Source organism: Cervus elaphus, chromosome 23 (assembly GCF_910594005.1).
Source record: "Cervus elaphus chromosome 23, mCerEla1.1, whole genome shotgun sequence".
NCBI lineage: Eukaryota > Metazoa > Chordata > Mammalia > Artiodactyla > Cervidae > Cervus > Cervus elaphus.
Genome location: NC_057837.1, coordinates 62,305,647 through 62,326,919, shown reverse-complemented (window position 1 = coordinate 62,326,919; position 21,273 = coordinate 62,305,647). Strand labels below are relative to the sequence as shown.

The window sequence follows — 21,273 nt, the reverse complement described above, 5'->3', positions numbered from 1 at the left end:
AGTTACTAGTGGGCTTCTAGGCCTCCGTGAAAGCGAATCCGGCGGGAATCCGAGCCATCAGAACCGCCACCATGACCGTGGGCAAGAGCAGCAAGATGCTGCAACACATTGACTACAGGATGAGGTGTATCCTGCAAGATGGCCGTATCTTCATCGGCACCTTTAAAGCCTTTGACAAGCATATGAATTTGATCCTCTGTGACTGTGATGAGTTCAGGAAGATCAAACCAAAGAACTCAAAACAAGCAGAGAGAGAAGAGAAGCGAGTCCTTGGTCTCGTGCTACTTCGAGGGGAGAACCTGGTCTCAATGACAGTAGAGGGACCACCTCCAAAAGATACTGGCATTGCCCGAGTGCCACTTGCTGGAGCTGCTGGGGGCCCAGGGATTGGCAGAGCTGCTGGTAGAGGAATCCCAGCTGGGGTTCCTATGCCTCAGGCTTCTGCAGGACTTGCTGGGCCAGTCCGTGGGGTTGGCGGTCCATCCCAACAGGTGATGACCCCACAAGGAAGAGGTACTGTTGCAGCAGCTGCAGCTGCTGCCACAACCAGTATTGCAGGGGCCCCAACCCAGTACCCACCTGGCCGTGCAGGTCCTCCACCACCTATGGGCCAAGGGGCACCCCCTCCAGGCATGATGGGCCCACCTCCTGGTATGAGGCCTCCCATGGGTCCCCCAATGGGGATCCCACCTGGACGAGGAACTCCTATGGGCATGCCGCCACCGGGGATGCGGCCTCCTCCCCCAGGGATGCGAGGCCTTCTTTGACCTTGGCCACAGAGTTATGGAAGTAGCTCCACAGAGGCTTGGGCCCGATTCTCCAGGGCCACGTTACCACACCTGTTTGTTTGTTAAGCCGTTGTTCGCAGAGTCTCACCGGATTGTCTGGTTTCCCTTACAGGGCCCCCTCCCCCGGGAATGCGCCCACCAAGGCCCTAGGCTCATCTTGGCCCTCCTCAGCTCCCTGCCTGTTTCCCGTAAGGCTGTACATAGTCCTTTTACTTCCTTGTGGCCTGTGACACTAGTTTATAATAAACTCTTTAAGAGAATATTATAAATGCAAAAAAAAAAAAATTATATTTTCTCTTTTATTTTTAATCAGAGGATAATCGCTTTACAGTGTTGTGCTGGTTTCTGCCATAAAACAGCATGAATCAACCACTGGTAAACTTACGTCCCCTCCCTCTTGAACCTCCCTCCCTGTTCCTTCCCTCTTATTTGTCTGCACTGGGTCTTGGCTGAAGCCTGTGGGATCTTTCATTGCCAGGTATGGGCTCAGTCATTGCTGCAGGCAGACTTAGTCGCTCTGTGGTATGTGGGATCTTAGTTTCCTGACTAGGGGTTAAACCTGCATTCCCTGCATTAACAGGTGGGTTCTTAACCACTGGAACATCAGGGAAATTCCATCCCTTCAAATTTAACCTTTACTTTTTACTCTCTTCCTGGACACCCAAAAGTGTTCTGTGTCGCAATTCCTTGGGCCTTAGGCAGGACCCTGGGGGGCTACCTTAGCCCGTCTGTCTGGACTATGACCTTCCAGTTGACCTTCTTTCCTTGGGGTCCTGCCATCTTTCCTGGCTCTGGAAGGGAACATGGACACAGATCCTACCCATTCTGGAATCCCCCACATTGACCTGGGGTTTCTGCTGGCCCTCCTCTCACGCCAAGGTTTGCCTGGGGAGAAGCGGGAGACACTTCTCAGAACCCACTACAACTATGTTCTCTTCAGTTTCTCTTGGACTCACACACTCCACCAACAGGGGAGATTTTCTAGTCTGGGGGGCAGGAAACCTTCCTTCGATTAGCCATATACATGCTATTCTTAATGTATAGCATTAGACTATACTATAATACAGTCATATACATGCTATTCTCCTATGTCCCACATTTTGAAATTGAAAAACTCAGGCTTAAAAAAGAATCAACCTACAGTAAAATTGACTTTGGGGGGGGTGTATAATTCAATGAGTTTTAACATATGAATAGTCTTATGTAGCCACAATAATAATCAGGTTACTACAGAACATTTCCATCACCCCCCAAATACACTCATGACGCCCTTTCAGAGTCACTCCTTCCCTCCTCCCGACTCCCTCCCGCCCCTGCAACTGGCAACCACTCGTCTGTTCTTTGTCACTGATGCTTTGTCAGAGACCCAGGCTTCCGAGACTCAAGAGCCTTCTCTTAGCTTCTGCTCAAGTTGCCCTTCCCGGCCGCACCGGTGTGGCTGGTTTCCCTGCCCCGAGCAGGACAAGGGTCATGAGGCATCAAGAAGTGTAGACGGACACCCAGTTAACATTTCAAGACAGTGTTTTCCACGTTGGTGATGCCACTGCCTTCTCATTGTGTTTCTCACAAACTGGAGGTTGTGCCCTTTTCATCCTACATATCAGATTGTGATTGTGTTGGGGAGTCTTTCCTGGCATTGTTTTGTGAATCAAGAGATCCCTTTTTAAAGGGCAGAGTTCATTTTATTTTTCAATTGTGCAAGGTCTGCTCTCCAGAACTTGGGTGTGGGATGCTAGCTTTGTCCCCTGGGAGCCAGAACTCTGTATGGAAGGGAGAGGAAGTTGTTACAAGTATAGGGGGCAGGGTCTGGAGCAAGCATCCGAGTATTTGGGGCTGAATTTCTGCTTCAATTACCCACTACCCCAGGCCCCAGTATCATATTAGAGATCCATTGTGCACCAAGCTTCTCCAGGAGAAAACATGATGAGTCCACAGCTCTGTGAACCTTAAAATGAAACAAAACAAAACAAAACAAAACAAATACCACCAGAATTCAAGAAACCCGAGGAGGGCTCTTGAGAAAGGCACTCCTGGCAGGGGTCAGAAGAAAGGCGGACAAAAGCTGCTTTCACCGAGGGACCAGGCAACCTTGCCGGAGGTTGAGGTCCAGCCCTCCCGTGTTTGCTCTTTAGATCATGAGCAGGAAAATCCCGTAAACTCAAGGCTGTCAAGGGGAATCTTTTGTGTGAACGTGGGCGTTTAGGGTTGCAAATCCGTGGTGAGGCATTTTGGATTAGGGAGTCTGAGTTGAAAGATGGAGACATGAGTATCGCTTGCCCCACTCTCATCTCTGAGCTGTTGACACCTCCTTGTTTGAGCTTGTCAGTCAAGCTGAATGAATATTTCATCATTTTCCCCTAAGTGCAGGGGGTGTGTAGATGGGTGCAGGGATGTTGGGAGGGAAGACTGAAGTGGGGGGTTCATAGTGGTCAAAGTTGTGGGCTCTGAAGTCTGGCTGCTTGAGAGCAGTTGGCTTGGTCATTTCCTGGCTGTGTGAGGATAGCAGTTTTGAATAGGACAACAGTTTTGAACTTCATGCGGTTTCTGTGAGGATTTAATGAGATGCTGGATGCAAGCTCTGAGCACCAAGCTTGGCATATGCTGAGTCTTTAAATGTGTGTGTTACTGCTATTAATTGTGTGTGTGTGTTATTTCCTCTTTATTTCTCAGTATGCTCTTCCTTGGCTTGGGTGGAGGAGGACAGGAATCTATATTTAAGAACTGAGGGACTTCTCTGGTGGTCCCAGTGGCTAAGACTCTGAGCTCCCAATGCGGGACCCATGTTCGATACCTGATTAAGGAACTAGGTCCCACATGCTGCAACTAAGAGTTCTCACGCTGCAACTTAAAAAAAAAAAAAAGAATTGAATAGTCATTAATCAACTTATTAACAACAAATTAAAGGATTTTTAATAAGCACTTCCCATGGACCTAGCACATGCTAATCATACTGCAACTGCTTTTGTGCATTCCTGCAAATATCCTGCAGGGTAAATAGTTTTTATTTTCAAAATAAAAATTTTTGGTTAAAGTATAACACCAGTGGGAAAAACGCACATAAGCGAAGAGCTCAATGAACTTTCACAAACTGAACACCTTCCCTGTAATCAGCACCCAGATCAAGAAACAGAATGGCGTCAGCCCTGCAGAGCCCCTCCCTCTAGTTCCAGTCACTAAGCATCTCCCCGAGCATAACACCTTCTTGACTGCTGACTGCATGGATTAGGTCTGCTGTATTTGAGCTTCACATAGATGGGAGATCTGTGTTTTGGAGCCTGGCTTTATTAGGTGTGTGAGATTCATCCATGCAGTAGAGTGAGTGCAGGTCATGATCTTTACTGTAGAGCATTCTGCAGGTGACCGTCCCACAAGCTATTTATCTATCCACTGTATTTATCCATTTTTTTTGATGTGCACTTAGGGAGTTTTCGCTTTGGGGCTCTTAGGACTATGGCTGCCACGAGCAATCTTGGACAGGTCTTGTGGTGTCCACAGACACATATTTCTGTACTTAGGGGAGGGATTTTGGGTCAGAGGGAGGAATATGTTGCCCTTCTGGAGATGCTGCCACCTAGTTTTATAAAGTGGAGTTATGACTCACCTCCCTCCAGCAGTGTGCTGGCTCCTGTTGCTTCATGTCCTGCAAGATCTCTATCCCCTTTCTGCAGGGGAGGAAGACCAAAAGGTGAAGTGCCTTGTCCCTGACACAGCCAGGGAGTCCTAAGACCAGGACTCACCCATCATCTAATCATGAGTAAATGTGCCAGGTCTATGCTGGGGGCGGGTGGAGGGTGTGTGTGGTCACTGGCTACCCTGATGCACATGTCCATATGCTCATCATGGAACTTCTTATTGGGTGGAATAGAACTTGAACTCAGATCTGTTTGGTGCAAGTGTTTCTACTTTACCACTCTGTCACCATTCTTCACTCCCTTGGAATCCATATTAGATGCTCAATAAAGTGAAAGTGTCATGTCCAACTCTCTGCAACCCCCTGGACTGTAGCCCTCCAGGCTCCTCTGTCAGTGGAATTCTCCTGGCAAGAATACTGGAGTGGGTTGATGTTTCCTTCTCCAGGGGATCTTCCCAACCCAGGGATCAAATCCAGGTCTCCTGCATTGCAGGCAGAATCTTTACCATCTGAACCACAAGGGAAGCCAGGTGCTCAATAAACATGGGTTGAATGGATGAGAGGATGGGAAATCTCAACAGGACCCTCCCTGCACTGATGAGCAGATTCATGGATGGGGGCTACTGGCTGCCAATTACAGGATAAGAAATGATGTTTTCTGTGTCATTTCTGGGTTGATGAGCAAACCCAGGTATATCCAGTCTCGGGACGGATCTTCATCAGGTCTGACTTCTGGAACCCAAACCTTAGGACCTACTCAGGAGGCCCTTTGCACTCTTCAGAGTTAGAATTTATTATGGAAGAGGACAGGATGTCCATAGAACCTGTGGTACAAGTTTTTGGGGCATCAGAAGCCCCACTGTAAGGGAGACTTAAGGTCTCCAAGTGTGTTATTTCCCTCTAATCATCAGTGGCTGCTGGAGGGCACTCAAGTCTAGTTCATGGAAGGTTGGCTGGACTCAAAGTTGGTTGAGTTCATAAGCAATATCCTGTTCTGTAAGGAGAAGAGGCAGAATCAGTCACCAAGTGTCTGCCCCCCACTCTCCAGGTCCACACTGAAGGGGTCTCTCATCCTTCCATGCTGACCAAGGCCCAGTGCTGGGAACATTTGCATTGAAGCTCTTCAAACGATATCTAAATATTCACTTCTTGTGTCTTCCATTCACAGTGAGTTCCCTGAAGGCAGGGACTTTATCTGTTTATCTGCAACTGGGGCTCAGGTGGGCTCAGGTAGGGGGGTCAGTGCTCCCTAAAGATTGAGTGGAGATCTTGGGCCAGCTCTGGTGACCTGGAGGTTTGATGGGGTACAGCCTGATAGGTAAGGGTGCCCTCTACTGTCCCACCTCACTTGGGACAGTGATGGTCATGGTCACACATTCACCTCCGAGTGTCCTCAGAGCACATTCAGACACCCATCAGAAGGCCTCCATGGGAGCTGAAGCAGGGGCAGCTCTCTTGTCCATTTGCCCATCTTCAGTCCTCCCTGCCAAACGGACACAGGTGCTCACTTACCCATGAGGCTTTTCAACAGTTTCACATCCAGCTGCCTGAGTATCTCGTCAATCAGAGGACACACCTGGGCCACCAGGACAGAAAGGAGGGTCAGACCAGGGACTGGAAGAAGAAAGCTGGAGGGCCTGTGGCTGGGAGCCATGGGATTTCAACAAGGAATCATGGCAAGAGTGGCTCCCCTGTATTGAGTGCCAACTATTTGCCAGGAGCCATGCACCACATTACTCTGCTTTGTCCCCCTGAATCTCTGTGACTTTCCGTGAAATAGAGAGTGTGATGGTTCCCATGTTACAGATGGGGAAACTGAGGTTCAGGGAGGCTAAGTCACTTGCCTAAGGACACAGCCAGTAGATGCAAAACAACATTTTAATGGAGATTTCCCAGGTTCTAAAGACCCATTTCTTCAATGAAATGCCAATATATATGCCCTGACCCACAGACTCAAGGATGCCCAAGGTGAAAACCCTTTTTCTCAAACTTACCTGACTTTCTATGAGATGTGGGATAACTTTTTCCAGGTTGTCTCTGAAGTTGCGGAGAAAAGGATTCACCTTTGGTGGGATAGCTCTAGAAAGAGAGGTGGGTGTGTCCCACAGAACAGATAAATACAGGAAACGCTAATGTCAGGGGCTGTGTGTGGAGAACATCTCACACAACCATTGACTCCTCAACCAGCTCTACATGAGAGGTGTCACTGTAAGCAATGATCAAAGGGCGAAGTGATGTGCCTTGCCCAAGGCCACACAGCTAGTTCAGCACTGATTAGATTAGAACCAGGTCAGTAGCCACACCCCACAGTCCTCTTCATGGATGTCTGGCACGATCTGGGCATTCAGTGAATATCTGATGAATAAATGAACAGACATACTCTGAGGACCTAGTTGCTTTCAGCCATCTGGAATTATGGAGAGAAATCAGACACAGATCTTGCCCCTTGAGGGACTCATAGTCTGTTGGGATTCACTCACTTGGTCAGCCAGCCTGCAGATCTTCATTTAGATCTGTTTTTTCCTATCGTGTTCACTACTGTATCCCTAGCATTAAGCGCACCATGTCTATCACATAGTAGGTTCTCATCAAGTATCTGTCGACTGGCTGAGTGATGAGGAGGAGCTTTAAAGGAGAAGGGAGGGGTATGTAGGCCTAAGGACCAGCATGTACGAAGGCACAGTGGCATGAAAATATGTCATACTGATGGAGGGAGTCCTCAGAGAGGCTCGAGGGCAAAGGGCTGCAGAGTGCGGCGTGGGAAAGGACAAGTAGGGCCTTGAGGGACATCCAGGAGTTTGCTCTCTATCCAGAGGGTGTTGGAGAACCACTGGAGGGTTTGAAGCAGAGGTGGGGGTGAAGAACAAGACCGTATTTCTGGGCAGGCGGAGAATGAAGACCAGAAAATCCCCCTGCTGCAGGGGGAGAACGGAGTGAAGGCAGTGAGGTCTGAGTCAGGGAAAGCCGGAGGAGGTTCAGAAAGTGGACTATGAGCCTGGCCAGTGGGTGTGGGGATGGAGAGACAGGGGGCGGGTGAGGGTTGCCAGGTGGTCACTGATGGGACCTGGTGAAGACGGCCTGTGGGGAGGGGGAGGAAGAGGCTGGCTTCTGGGCAGGTGGCAGGGCCATCCCCGGGATGGGAATGCAAGAGGAGGAAGAGATCTGGGGGAAAGGGTGAGATCAGTCTAGGGGTTTTCCAGGAGGTGGTGGAGACATCAGACCAAAGCCAGTGCCAGTTGGGAAGGCGCCCAGCCCTGGGAGGGGGTGGCTGGGATCTTACTCAGTGAGGAAGGTCGTGTGGACACTCCTGGGCTCCACGTGGCATTTGCCTATCACCAGATCCCTCCGGCCAAACTCATCTTTCTCCAGCCAGAACTCCACAGAGAGGTTCATGCGTTCGTGTGTCTTTACGATGTGGTTATTGAAGGGCCTGGGGATGAGAGAGAGGAGGAGGGGGAAGGGCAGGAGACAGAGAAAGAGTAGGAGGAGAAAGCAGCCAACATGGAGAGTGGCTTTTTGGCCAAACCAGCCCAGTGGGGCTCCATGGTGCCTGGATGTTAAATTTTGTTGTCAGTGATTAAGGAGAAAAATGTTACTAGCCTGAGTATTGGCTTCCAAAAATCCTTTAAATAGACGAGATTCGGGGGCCTTTGGGCTTCCCTGGTTGCTCAGATGGTAAAATAGTCTGCCCGCAAGCCAAGAGCCCCGGGTTCAATTCCTGCGTTGGGAGGATCCCCTGGAGAAAGGAATGGCAACCCACTCCAGTATTCTTGCCTGGGAAATCCCATCGACAGAGGAGCCTGACAGGCTACAGTCTGTGACATGGCAAAGAGTCAGACACGACTGAGTGACTAACACTTTCTGGGAGGGGGCCTCTGGAAATTAAAAAATAGAGATTTAATTTTATTCTAAAAATCTTTACCATTTAGTGGAGCCCTCCATTTCCTTGGGAGCAGCAAATGTTAAAGGATAAACAGGCAGAGGGAAGGGTGTTGAGATCATTAAAGTGTTTCTCTTTTTAAAGGGCATTGTAGGGAACTCATGTAAGTTTAAATGAGCAAAGGACCTGTCTCCACTTATCAGTGATCACCATCTACATTTCAGCTGAAGAAACCAAGGCTCAGAGAGGTGAAGTGACTTGCCTGAGGTTACACAGCAAGTGAGTTTGGAAACCAGGATTTGAAACCAGGTTGGGGCAGAAAGACCTGGGTTCCCCAAATGGCCAAAATCTGCCTGCCTCCACTCCCGGGTTCCCAATGAAGAGGAGCAGTGCCGTTTAGACCCTGCTTCTATATGACTCACAGTCTCAAGTCAATGTCAAATCCAAGTGAGATGTTTGCTGTGAACCACTCCTTATGGAAAGACATCCGGATCCCACCATAGTCCAGCTGAGCGTTGGTAATGTTGGCACTACACAAGGAAGGAGAAAAAGGCCCCCACCAATGCTGAAGGACCTCAAATCTCAAGACTTTGGGTTGACAGACAAGGCTGGCAGTTGGGTTTGGAGTCAGATCCTTTTACAGATGTTCTGCAGGCAAGAGCTCCCAGTAGGAGTCCTGGGCTGCAAGCTGACCCCAAGCGCCCCTAATAGCTCCATACAGTTGTCTCGTGAAATCCACAGCCAACTGGAGACCCAGCCACTGGGCTTGTTCTCAGAGCCAGCCTAATACTCTCAGAGGATGACTCTTAAAGGAATGAATGAAGGGAAGTGATTGTGGCCTCATACATCAAGGTGATGAGCACTGGCGCTCATTAAAGTGGAGGGAATGAGGGATTCAGATCACAGACAAGGCAGGTCAAGGGCACAGCAGGTGTTACAGTTGAGTAGCTTTGAGACCTGCATCCATTGAGAGGAAGCAGGGCAAGTGGAAGTGAAGGACAGGCCCAGTTCTGTGAGACTAATTATACCAATGGCTATGCAGTTGTTTAATTAGTGGCTATGCAGTGGCTATGAGTGCTGTGGGGAAAGCCCCTAACAACCCCAGGAGGCAGGGGTCATTATGCCCATTTCACTGATGGGACTCAAGGCTGAAGCTTGGGGAGCTCAAATGCCTTGCCCAGGGTCACACAGCTTTTAAGCAATAAAGTGGGGTTCAAATGTCTGACTCTAACCCTTGGTTCCTATGGCACCCCAGATGTTATCTGGACTGTGCTCTGGGTACCTATGTCATAGATGAGATCAGAGTGGTCCAGCAATTTCCCCAAAGTTGGTGGGAGTGCCAGGATGTAAATGAGGACACTTTTGCTCCCGAAACCTCTGCCTTTAATGACTATGCTGTGCTGCCTTCCCCAGTGACCACCCCCAACTCATCTTCCCTCCTTCCTTCTTCACAGGGCTTGTACCTCCATGCCCTCAACTCTGCCCTCTGACCCAGAGCCTTTTAAGGATTCCCAGGGCCAGGGATGGTGTTCAGGATCTCACCTGCTTTCTTGATCGCGATGAAGGCTCATGCTGCCGATTAGCCAGCCCACCATCCCCGGGGCCATCTGCCCAGAGGCATTCAGACTGTCCAGGAGGTGAATGTTCTGGATTCGGCCCTCTGTATCGTGCTTCATGAGGCCCTGGGCAATAACTGGAAATGGACATGGCACCAGTGACATTGCATGATGTCCTGGTAAAGGTGGGGGGGGCAGGTGTTGGAGCCAGGAGGCCCAGGTTGCAGGCTGCAGCACCCACTTCTTGCCGAGTGATCTACTGGGGGGCTTCCCTGGTGGCTCAGATGGTAAAGAAATCTGCCTGCAATGCAGGAGACCCAGGTTTGATCCCTGGAGGAAGATCCCCTGGAGTAGGAAATGCAACCCATTCCAGTATCCAGTACTTGTGCCCGGAGAATTCCATGGACAGAGGAGCCTGGTGGGCTACCGTCCATGGGTCGCAAAGAGTCCCTGGTTTCATGGAAGACTCTTACCCAACTTTATAAAAAGGTAATTATGAAAGTAAATGGAAAAAGAAGAAGATGCAAAATTCATTTTATGAGGCTAGTACAACTTGCTTCAAGAACAGTACAGGACTGATGACCTAGAGTGGTGGGATGGAGTGGTGTGAGGGCGGCTCAAGAGGGAAGGAACACAGGTATACTTAGAGCTGATTCAGGTTGTCGTACAGAAGAAACCAACACAACACTGCAAAGCAATTATCCTCCAATTAAAAATAAAAAATTAGAAAAAAAAGAACAGTATAAGGGAAGTTATGTATCAATTTTATATATGAAAAATTTGCTGAGATCCTAAATAAATGACTAGCTAACAAATCTAATAGTACATTATAAAAATATCACATGACATTACAAAATATAAATTTTAGTTTGATACATTATAGATACATTATAGTATATTACAAAAATACATTATAAAATAGTAGCTTGTAAAGATATAATTATCATACATTATAAAATATAATATTTATTTCAGAAATGCTAAGATGGGTTTAACATAAGAAAATCTGTTAATATAATTTATCATATTAACATAATAGATGTAAAAATGATAATTTTTAGATGCAGAAAAGCACTTGTTAAAGGCTAATATGGATTTATGATTAAGAAACATTTAGGAAACTAGGAATATAAGGGGACTTCTTTAACAAAATAAAAACTATGTTCCAAAAACCTATAGAAAATATACTTAGTGAAGAACTCTAGATATATTCCCATCCCTATAGGAGACCTTGGCTATACTGCAAAATAAGAAAAAGGCACAGGAACTATAAGGTTTAGAAGAAAATAGAAAAGACTGCCACTATTTACAGATGATGTAATACTCTAGACAGAAAATTGAACAAAATAAATAAGAAAAATTACTAGAACTAATAAACCATAAGACTTTGGGGTAGCAGATTAATTTTCAAAAATCAACAACTTTCCTCTCATGTGTACCAGCAATACCAACTAGAAAATATAAAAGAAAATCAGGCAATATTTACTGAGGCAACAAAACTCACAAAATCTCTAGGAATCAATTTTACAAAGCATGCTCAAGACATTTACTGAAATTTAAAATTCTATTAAGGGTTATAAAATAAAATCTGAATAAATGAAAAGGTATACTAAATTTATAATTGGATAATGTAATACTGCAAAAATATCATTAAATTCATTAACAAATTCAATGAAATCCTAATCAAATTTCCAGAAGATTACTTTTTCTTTTTCAATGAACTAAACCCAGTCTAAAATTCATTTGGAAGAAGAAAGTTCTATCAGATGAAATGGCATAGTATTTAAAATACTATGTTCTTGGTATGGAAACAGAACACAGAACTTAAAAGGGAATCCACGTGTTTGGAAACTTAATCATTTAGTAGATGAGTTGAGAAAATGGACTCATATGGAGAGAAGTGAAGTTGAATCTCTAACTTATGTATATAAATATACATAAAGATTACCTCCAAATGGATTAAAATCTTACATGTAAGTTTGAAAATATTCCTGTTCAATGAAGCATCTACCAACAAAGTTAACAGATGACAGTTCGGGAGAAATGTTAACAGTGCTTAGACTGACAAGGGACTAACGTCAAATAAATTAACGTCTCCTCAAATCAAAGAGAATTTAAAGAATGCAAAGCAAATAGAAAAATGGGCAAAGGGTAAGAACAGGGAATTCAAAGAAGTCAAAATGGCTAAAAAAATTAAGAGGTGATGCTCAGGACCTCCCTGGTGGTCCAGTGGTTAAGAATTCACTGGCTAAGGACCCATATACTGCAGGGCAACTAAGCCCATGCACCACGACTACCGAGTCCACGCTCTAGAGCCCATAAGCTGCAACTATTGAGCTGACGTGCTGCAACTACTGAAGCCTGCATGCCTAGAGCCTGTGCTCCGCAACAAGAGAAGCCAAGGCAATGAGACGCCCATGCACTGCAGTGAAGAGTAGCCCCTACTTGTGGAAACTAGAGAAAGCCCACACACAGCAATGAAGACCCAGTGCAGTCATAAATAAATAAATAAAATTAAAAAAGAAAAGATATGGTGCTCAAAGTTCCTACTAATCAGATAGTCAAGCTAAAACAATTAGATATTGCTCACAACACAACAAAACAAAACAGGCTAGCAGACATTTAGAAAGATGACATTATGTACTGAATTGCGTTACCCCTCCCCAAATGAACATATTGAAGCCTCAGACTCCAATTTGACTGTATTTGGAGATGAAGCCTTGAGGGAGGAGTTAAGCTTAAACCAGGTCATAAGGGTGGGGCCTTAATCCACTGGGATTGGTGTCCTTTTAAGAAGAAGAGACACCAAAGTACACTCACTCACTCACTCTCTGTGTGCACTCAGAGGAAAGGCTTGGTGAGGACACAGTGAGAAGGTGGCTCTCTGCAAGCCAGGAAGAGAGGTTTCACCAGAAACCAACCCTGGCAACTTGAACTTCCAGCCTCCAGAGATGTGAGACAATAAATGTCTGTGGTTCAAGCACCCCGGTCTGTAGTATGTTGCTATGGCAGCCCAAGGAGACTGATACAGGTGGGTTCTCTCCAGTGTTGGGAAACATGAGGACAGAGGTATCCTTGTTTGTTACTGGAATGGGTGTAATCATTCTAGAGAGCAACCTAGCAGTCTTTAGTTAAATTCAGTTTGCATCTTCCTTAGAGCCCAGACATCTCCCTTTAGGACATACCCCAGAGAAATTCTCCTACAGCTTCTAAAAGGAATACATGTGAGAATGTTCATCACTGTGCAGTTTATAATAGCGGGGAGTTAGAGACAACTCAAGTGATCATCCCTAGGGAAATGGACAAGTGGTGGTGAAGTGGACAAATTTCATGGACTTTTCTGCACTAATATGAAGCAACAGATGTCAACAGCACAATGTCCAGAAAAAGCAGTAAAAAAAAAAAAAAATGAAGTCTTGTTTATGAAATCTTATTTATTGGGTTGGCACCAACTTATTTATTGACATCATTAAGATGTCATGGAAGAACCAGAACAACCATTATGGCCAACCTATGTTTTACAAGGATATGAGCATTTAAAAACACATATATTAAACATGCTGCATTGCCTGCCAAGGAAGAGGGGAATAATAAGAGATTGAGGGGAAAATAACAAAAAACACAAGAGGGGCCTTGCCATGGTGCCTGATAATGACGATGTGTTATGAATAGGCATATGATCAACTCAACCTCAATTTTTTTTGTACTTCGGGTCTATGAAAAAGAAGAAAAGTGGGTAAGTGACTGATCCCAGCTCATCTAGCTGGGTAATGCCTTCCCACCCTCCCTGTGATGGCGGGCAGAGCACGAGGTTAGCTTACTTCTTGCCAGAGCCGACTTGCTGTCTGTGTGGGTCTTGGCCAGGCCAGGCTGCTGTGGCTTGTGTAGGGCTGAGGGCAAGGCCAGCAAGCCGAGGAGGACCAGGAGCCTCCAGACAGAATGCATCCTGGGTTCTGGGACCTGTGGGTATCAAGAAAGATCAGTTGATACACAGGTGGATGGCTGCAAGGGTGGCCACCGGGATGAATGGACTCATGGTTTTTGGTAGGAAGATGACACCAGAGTTAGCCTCCAGCATGCTGTGGGGAGGTGTTATGATGGGCTCTGGCAGCTGCCGCCGGGGCTTGCTCACATGGTGAGGGCAGCAGGTGGAACACTGGGGTGAGGCCAGGGATCCAGAGGGAAGCCTGGTTGCTTGGAGACACCCAGTAGAGCCCACTGTTGGGTCATCCAGCAGGAGTCCTCTCCCAGACTCTGCACAGGCTGGGTGTTGGTGACTCTTCAGTGAATAAATGAATGAATGAATGGGTGAGGATGGTTAATCTCAGGCTTCCCAATTGGACTAGGATTTTTCCTAAGGGCAGGATCGTCTGTAATGTCTACCACCATGCTTGCTTGCTAGAAATTAAGTGCTGGTGATTGTTTATTGATGACTGAATGACTGAATACATGAAATAGTGAGAATGGTGGTCTCTGTTCAGTTCAACTTAGTCCAGTCACTCAGTCGTGTACAACTCTTTGCGACTCCAGGGACTGTAGCACCCCAAGTTTCCCTGTTCATCACCAACTCCCGGAGCTTACTCAAACTCATGTCCATTGAGTTGGTGATGCTATCCAACCATCTCATCCTCTGTCATCCCCTTCTCCTTCTGCCTTCAATCTTTTCCAGCATCAGGGCCTTTTTCAATGAGTCAGTTCTTCGCATCAGGTGGCCAAAGTATTGGAAGTTCAGCTTCAGCATCAATCCTCCCAATGAGTATTCAGGACTGGTTTCCTTTAGGATGGACTGGTTGGATCTCCTTGCAGTCCAAGGGATTCTCAAAAGTCTTTTCCAACACCACAGTTCAAAAGCATCAGTTCTTCAGTGCTCAGCTTTCTTTATAGTCCAACTCTCACATCCATACATGACTACTCTAAAGACCACAGCTTTGACTAGATGGACCTTTGTTGGTAAAGTAATGTCTCTGTTTTTTAATATGCTGTCTAGGTTGGTCATAGCTTTTCTTCCAAGGAGTAAGCATCTTTTAACTTCATGGCTGTAGTCATCATCTGCAGTGATTTTGGAGCCCCCCAAAATAAAGTCTCTCACTGTTTCCATTGTTTCCCCATTTATTTGCCATGAAGTGATGGGACCAGATGCCATGATCTAAGTTTTCTGAATGTTGAGTTTTAAGCCAACTTTTTCACTCTCCTCTTTAACTTTCATCAAGAGGCTCTTTAGCTCTTCTTTGCTTTCTGCCATAAGGGTGGTGTCATCTGCATATCTGAGGTTATTGATAATTCTCCCAGCAATCTTGATTCCAGCTTGTGCTTCATCCAGTCCAGCATTTTGCATAATGTACTCTGCATATAAGTTAAATAAGAAGGGTGACAATATGTAGCCTTGATGTACTCCTTTCCCAATTTAGAACCAGTCTGTTGTTCCATGTCTGGTTCTAACTGTTGCTTCTTGACCTGCATACAGATTTCTCAGGAGGCAGGTGAGATGGTCTGGTATTCCCTTCTTGAAGAATTTTCCAGAGTTTGTTGTGATCCAGGCAGCCAAAGGCTTTGACATGATCAATAAAGAAGTAGATGTTTTTCTGGAACTCTCTTGCTTTTTCAATGATCCAGCAGATGTTGTCAATTTGATCTCTGGTCCTTTTGCCTTTTCTAAATCCAGCTTGAACATCTGGAAGTTCACGGTTCATGTACTGTTAAACCTGGCTTGAAGAACTTTGAGCATTACTTTGCTAGCATGTGAGATGAATGCAATTTTGTGGTAGTTTGAACATTCTTTGGCATTGCCTTTCTTTGGGATTGGAATGAAAACTGGCTTTTTCCAGTCCTGTGACCACTGCTGAGTTTTCCAAATTTGCTGGCATATTGAGTGCAGCACTTTCACAGCATCGTCTTTTAGGATTTGAAATAGCTCAACTGGAATTCCATCACCTCCACTAGCTTTGTTTGTAGTGATGCTTCCTAAGGCCCACTTGACTTCACACTCCAGGATGTCTGGCTCTATGTGAGTGATCACACCATCGTGATTATCTGGGTCATGACAATCTTTTTTGTGTAGTTCTTCTGTGTATTCTTGCTACCTCATCTTAATACCTTCTGCTGCTGTACGGCCCATACCATTTCTGTCCTTTATTGAGTCCATCTTTGCATGAAATGTTCCCTTGGTATCTCTAACTTTCTTGAAGAGATCTCTAATAGTCTTTCCCATTCTGTTGTTTTCCTCTATTTCTTTGCATTGATCACTGAGGAAGGCTTTCTTATTTCTCTTTGCTAGTGTTTGGAACTCTGCTTTCATATGGGTGTATCTTTCCTTTTCTCCTTTGCCTTTAGCTTCTCTTCTTTTCTCAGTTATTTGTAAGACAACCATTTTGCCTTTTTACATTTCTTTTTCTTGGGGATGGTCTTTATCACTGCCTCCTGTACAAAGCCACGAACCTCCATCCATAGTTCTTCAGGCAATCTGTCTATCAGATCTAATCCTGTGAATCTATTTGTCACTTCCATTGTATAATCATAAGGGATTTGATTTAGGTCATATCTGAATGGTCTAGCAGTTTTCCCTACTTTCTTCAATTTAAGTCTGAATTTGGCAATAAGGAGTTTATGATCTGAGCCACAGTCAGCTCCCAGTCTTGTTTTCGCTGACTGTATAGAGCTTCTCCATCTTTGGCTGCATTTTTGGTTGGTCTCTAAATCCCGCACTAAAGTAAATGTTTCTGAGGACAGGGTGTGAGTTTAATCCATCCTCATGTGTCTAGTGCTTCCCATGTTTACCATGTGGCAGTTACTAGCAATGTTTGTTAGTTGGCACAAATGAATGACTGAATCATTGGATGGGCGGTTTGTGGTTAAGATTTACAGGGAGGGGAGAGAGAGCCTTGAAATCAAAGCACTGCAAAGTATAAGTTTACCTTGTTGCTCTGGGTTGAGGGTCATAGAGAATTCAGCTCAAATCCCCTGTCCTCACCTTCTTGAGAAATGGTATCCCAATCCATCCAGTGGCTCCAGCTGCAGCCCTTGGGGTCCCCCTTGACTTCTCTCTCCTCATCTCTCATAACCCATCTGTCCAGAAGTCCTGTCAACACTCCCAAAATCTGACCACATTTAACAGCTCTTCCTCAGTCACCATCATCTTGGCCTGAGTTATTGCAGGTGTGTCCTAGCTGGTGTCTCAGCTTCCTTCATGGCCCATTTACAATCTCTTTTGCATACAGCTGCCCGAGTAATCTTTTTGAGACCTAAATTAGACCATGCACTCCTCTGCTTAAAACCCTCCAAAGTTTCCCAAAGAAAAAGCCAAACTCTATGCAAAGCCTCCCAGAGCCTGCAGGGTCCCTGTGGCCTCTCTGACTGCAACCCCTACCACTCTGTCTCTCCTCTACTCCCCTGCGGCTGCAAAGAGCTTGAGGGTCTGGGCCCCACAAGTCAGCTGCCATGAGCTCTGAGATAAAGGCACTTTCCCCTTCCCATGCTCCCCCCACGGGGGCGGGGGGAGGAAGTGCAGGTCCTATGTGAATTTCTCTGAAGCCCTGGGCCATTCTTGGACACTTCATTTCTGGTTTCGTAAATCAAAAGCATCAGTTCAGGGTGATAGCTTTCCTGATTTGAGGTTCTCTCTCAGGGTTCATGATCCCCTTGAGGATGTTTGTGGAATATCAATTACTTTGAAATGTACTTTTCTAGTCTTCCTGGTCTTGTGTAACCAGCTGGGATTTTGTTATTATTTTGTTAAGAAAATTGGAGAAGAGAAGGCACTGTTGTCTTTGGCTCTTTGGAGGTGTGAACCGGGGGTGAGGGTAGGGGCTGTCAGTCCCACCTCATCACGGGCTGTGGTTCTCACGGCCACTGAGTGTAAAGAAATGATGACACGGAAGGTGTAGACTTTCCAGGTCTGGGGCATGCTTTGGGAACAGGAAGCACTACTCAGGGGTGAGCCCTGGATTTGGAGTCAGCTTAATGCATAATCACACGTGGTTAAGAGCATGGGCTTCTCAGTCACATGAACCAGGATGCAAATCCTGGCTTTCCCTCCTGGCAGACTTGGTTTCCAGATCTGTAAAAGGAGGAGGAGCATCGCTCAGGGCTATAGTGAGGATTAAGGGGAATCGTGCTCAGAGCGATGCTCAAAATCCTTGTAGCTATGATTGCGGTTACGCTCACCCTCGCCTCTCTGAGTCTCAGTTTCCTCACCTGTAAACTGGAGAAGCTGGCGGAGTGAATGACACCACATACGATTAGCCTGGAGATGGTGCCCAGGACACTGAAAATGCACAGCATGTTAGGGAGCCACCTCTCCTGAGGGCATCTGCAAATGAGCGCGTGGCTGTTTGGGCAATTCTACCAGGAATTAGAAGGCAGGGCTATGTGCCTCCAGTGCCTGGAGGGAGTTTGCAGATGTCCAATCAGATGGTGGGCTTCGTGCTCATTCATTCAACAAGCAAAGCACTGAAGTGTTGAATGCTATGTGTCAGGCACCATGGCTCTGAGCGTCCAGGCAGGTTCCTCATCCTCATGGTGCTCACATACCCACGGGGAACAGACAGTCTTCAGTGAGCATGTGCTTATGAAGCTTGGCTCTGCTGTGGAGTGGAGGTGGGAGGAGCTAAGCCAGGGCACAGTGAGAGGAGACCTGGCTGGTGGGGGGGGGGGGTACTCAGAGAAAAGACCTGCCCAAGAAGGTAGAGTTGACATTTAAGGGAAAGACTACAGCTAGCTGAGTGTTGTCCCACCTCTGTCCCTGCTGGTGCCCCCAGAGAAGGAGGTGCTGGAGGAATGCTCAGCTCCTCTGTAAGCAGCTACCTACGAGGATGAAAAGTGAAAGTGAAAGTGAAGGTGCTCAGTCGTGTCCGACTCTTTGCGACCCCATGGGATTATAGCCTACCAGGCTCCTCAGTCCATGGAATTTTCCAGGCAAGAGTACTGGAGTGGGTTGCCATTTCCTTCTCCAGGGGATCTTCCCAACCGGATGGTGATCTTTATCTGATGGCCTCATTCACCGTGCTAAGCCTGCTCCATGCTAGATCTCATTCTACCCTCCTGCCATATATGAGGGGACGGGGACCCAGAGAAACCCAGCAGCCTGCCTTCCCAGAGCAGTGAGACGCTGTTTCCCTTTGGAAGATGGAGCTGCTGGACACCCCAGACTTCACCCATTAGCAATGCCAATACTATTTCAAATAACTTTCCTTAGAACAGGCTTCTTTACGTTTTGGGGAGACATTTGGAAATGTGATGAAATCTTGGGTTTGTGATGATAAATATATATGTACTTGGTTTAAAAATGTTGCTCACAGTAGCAGAATTTCTGTGGTCCCCCTAAGGCATGTAGGTAATTGGCTTTCAAATTGTGGTGTTGGAGAAGACTCTTGAGAGTCCCTTGGATTGCAGATGGCCAGTCAGATGGTGGACTTTTGATTTTAGGAGCTCAAACCAGTCAATCCTAAAGGAAATCAATCCTGAATATTTATTGGAAGGACTGATGCTGAAGCTGAAACTCCAATCCTTTGGCCACCTGAGGTGAAAAGCCGACTCATTGGAAAAGACCCTGTTGCTGGGAAAGATTGAGGGCAGGAGGAGAAGGGGCGACAGAGAATGAGATGGTTGGATGGCATCACTGGACATGAGTTTGAGCAAATTCGGGGAGATGGTGATGGACAGGGAAGACTGTCATGCAGCAGCCCATGGGGTCGCAAAGAGTCAGACACAACTGAGCAACTGAACAACAACAGTTGGCTTTCCAAGAGTTTGACTTGGAGGAACATTGATTTGTCCACTCAACCACTATTTCCTGTGGGCCCACTGTGTGCCAGGTACTGTACTTGGCTTGGGCAATAACAGGATCTCTGCTTCTCTTGCAGCTTATAGTCTTGTGAGAGAATCAGGACAAAAGATGAATAATACATGAAATAATTATAAATTGTATTGGAGGGGTAAAGTGAAGTGAGACTGGGAATTGCAGGGAGGTCACTTTAGACAAGGGTTAGGGATGTTCTCTGGAGAAAGTAGCCTCTGAACTGGATCCAGGAGAAGGAGATGGAGCTGGCCTTGGGTACTTATGTAAGAGGTGCCAGCAGGTGGAACTGAGGCTAAAGGCCCTGCAGTGGGAAGAGGCTCATAGGTCAGAGGAACAAAAGAACTGGGTGTGGCTGGGACCATCAGATAAGCAGTTAGTGGCCATGTGCCCAGAAGAGGCCCCGGCTCACATCCATGGCTCCAGGGAGGGGCATCCAGCCGAGAAAGGGGACAGGCGCCCCTGGCAGAAGGATGGCTGTGCAAGTGCTGTGTACGAGTGCCCTCCTGTGGCCACTGGGAGTGGCTTCCCCCATCTCCTTGCGCTCTAAGACAGCTTAAGGTCCCCCAGGGCAGAGGTCTTCAAACTTCAGGGAGCAGCAGAGCAAGTGGGTACAGGCAGCCTCCTGCACATCAATCAGCAGGGTTTGGGACAGGCCTGCTTGGTCCACTCATTGAGAATCACTCGTCTAAGGAATGGGATCCTTATTCGTTGATATGTTATTTATCACACAAGATTAGAACTTTAACCCACATACAAATTTCCCTAAAAATGGAGGTGGGGGCCTTTCTGAATGGAATATTGGAATTTAACAAAAAGTGATGACAGTGGGTTCTACCATGGCCTGGAGAAGGGGAAGAGAAGATAGAAGAGCTGGGGTTTCCGGGGCATTGCAGTACTTTTGGGGGGATGGGTGGTCCTTGTGAAAATGCAGATTTCTAGGCCACCCCTGAGCAATGGAGTCAGAGTCTCCCTGCATGTGGGACCTGGGAATGAGCTTCTGGGCCATCCTGCTCTATAGGGTGCAGGAGGTCCGTTTAGCTGAAATAAGAGTGAGGATACTAATCAACATTTGTTGAGTGCTGACTGTGCCTGAGGGGCCATCTAAGTGCTTTACTTGTAATTGCTTAGTTAGTCCCCCACACCACCTTCTGAGGTAGGTACTGTTGTTATTGGCCTCCCTTTGCAGAGGCACAGAGAGGTTAAGTAAGATTCCCAAAGTCACCCAGCTGTGGGAGGTGGGGCTGGGGCAGGAACCAGGCAGCCAGACCCGCAGGAGGGAGATCAGAGGAGCTGTCACTCATTTCCCACCAAGCTCCCCACCCTACACTCCTCTATGCTCCCCAACACCATCCATAGCCCCCACAGGCAGCACAAGGAGAGGCAGGAAGAGTAACAAGAGCAGACTCATTGAACTCCGAATCAGTGCCAGGCTCTGTTCTAAGCATTCTTTGTAGATTAATTTGATGACTCCTCCCAACAACCCTTGAGGCCTGCTTTATTGTTGCCCCATTTCACAGATGCAAAGCCTGAGACACAGAGAGATGGGGGCACTTGCCCACAGACACGCATCCATAAGTGTGAAGCTGTCTGATTATGGTAGGTGCTAGTTTGTCTCTGGATAAATT

The 21,273-nt window shown here is 46.8% G+C and overlaps 2 protein-coding genes across 2 annotated transcripts; one reads left to right on the top strand and one right to left on the bottom strand.

Annotated features, from left to right (window-relative positions):
- LOC122682079 (small nuclear ribonucleoprotein-associated protein B'-like) lies at positions 1 to 1,053 on the top strand. The gene is made up of 2 exons (XM_043884817.1): positions 1 to 756; positions 901 to 1,053. The coding sequence occupies exons 1-2, from the start codon at positions 72 to 74 to the stop codon at positions 936 to 938; spliced, it is 723 nt and encodes a 240-aa protein (XP_043740752.1). The 5' UTR covers positions 1 to 71; the 3' UTR covers positions 939 to 1,053.
- A 4,138-nt stretch (positions 1,054 to 5,191) lies between these two features.
- On the bottom strand, positions 5,192 to 13,907 carry BPIFA3 (BPI fold containing family A member 3). Its single transcript, XM_043884159.1, has 7 exons — positions 13,677 to 13,907; positions 9,842 to 9,992; positions 8,722 to 8,829; positions 7,700 to 7,849; positions 6,414 to 6,498; positions 5,932 to 5,995; positions 5,192 to 5,413 (listed from the first exon to the last, which is right to left on the bottom strand). The coding sequence occupies exons 1-7, from the start codon at positions 13,798 to 13,800 to the stop codon at positions 5,379 to 5,381; spliced, it is 717 nt and encodes a 238-aa protein (XP_043740094.1). The 5' UTR covers positions 13,801 to 13,907; the 3' UTR covers positions 5,192 to 5,378.
- Positions 13,908 to 21,273: the final 7,366 nt, after the last annotated feature.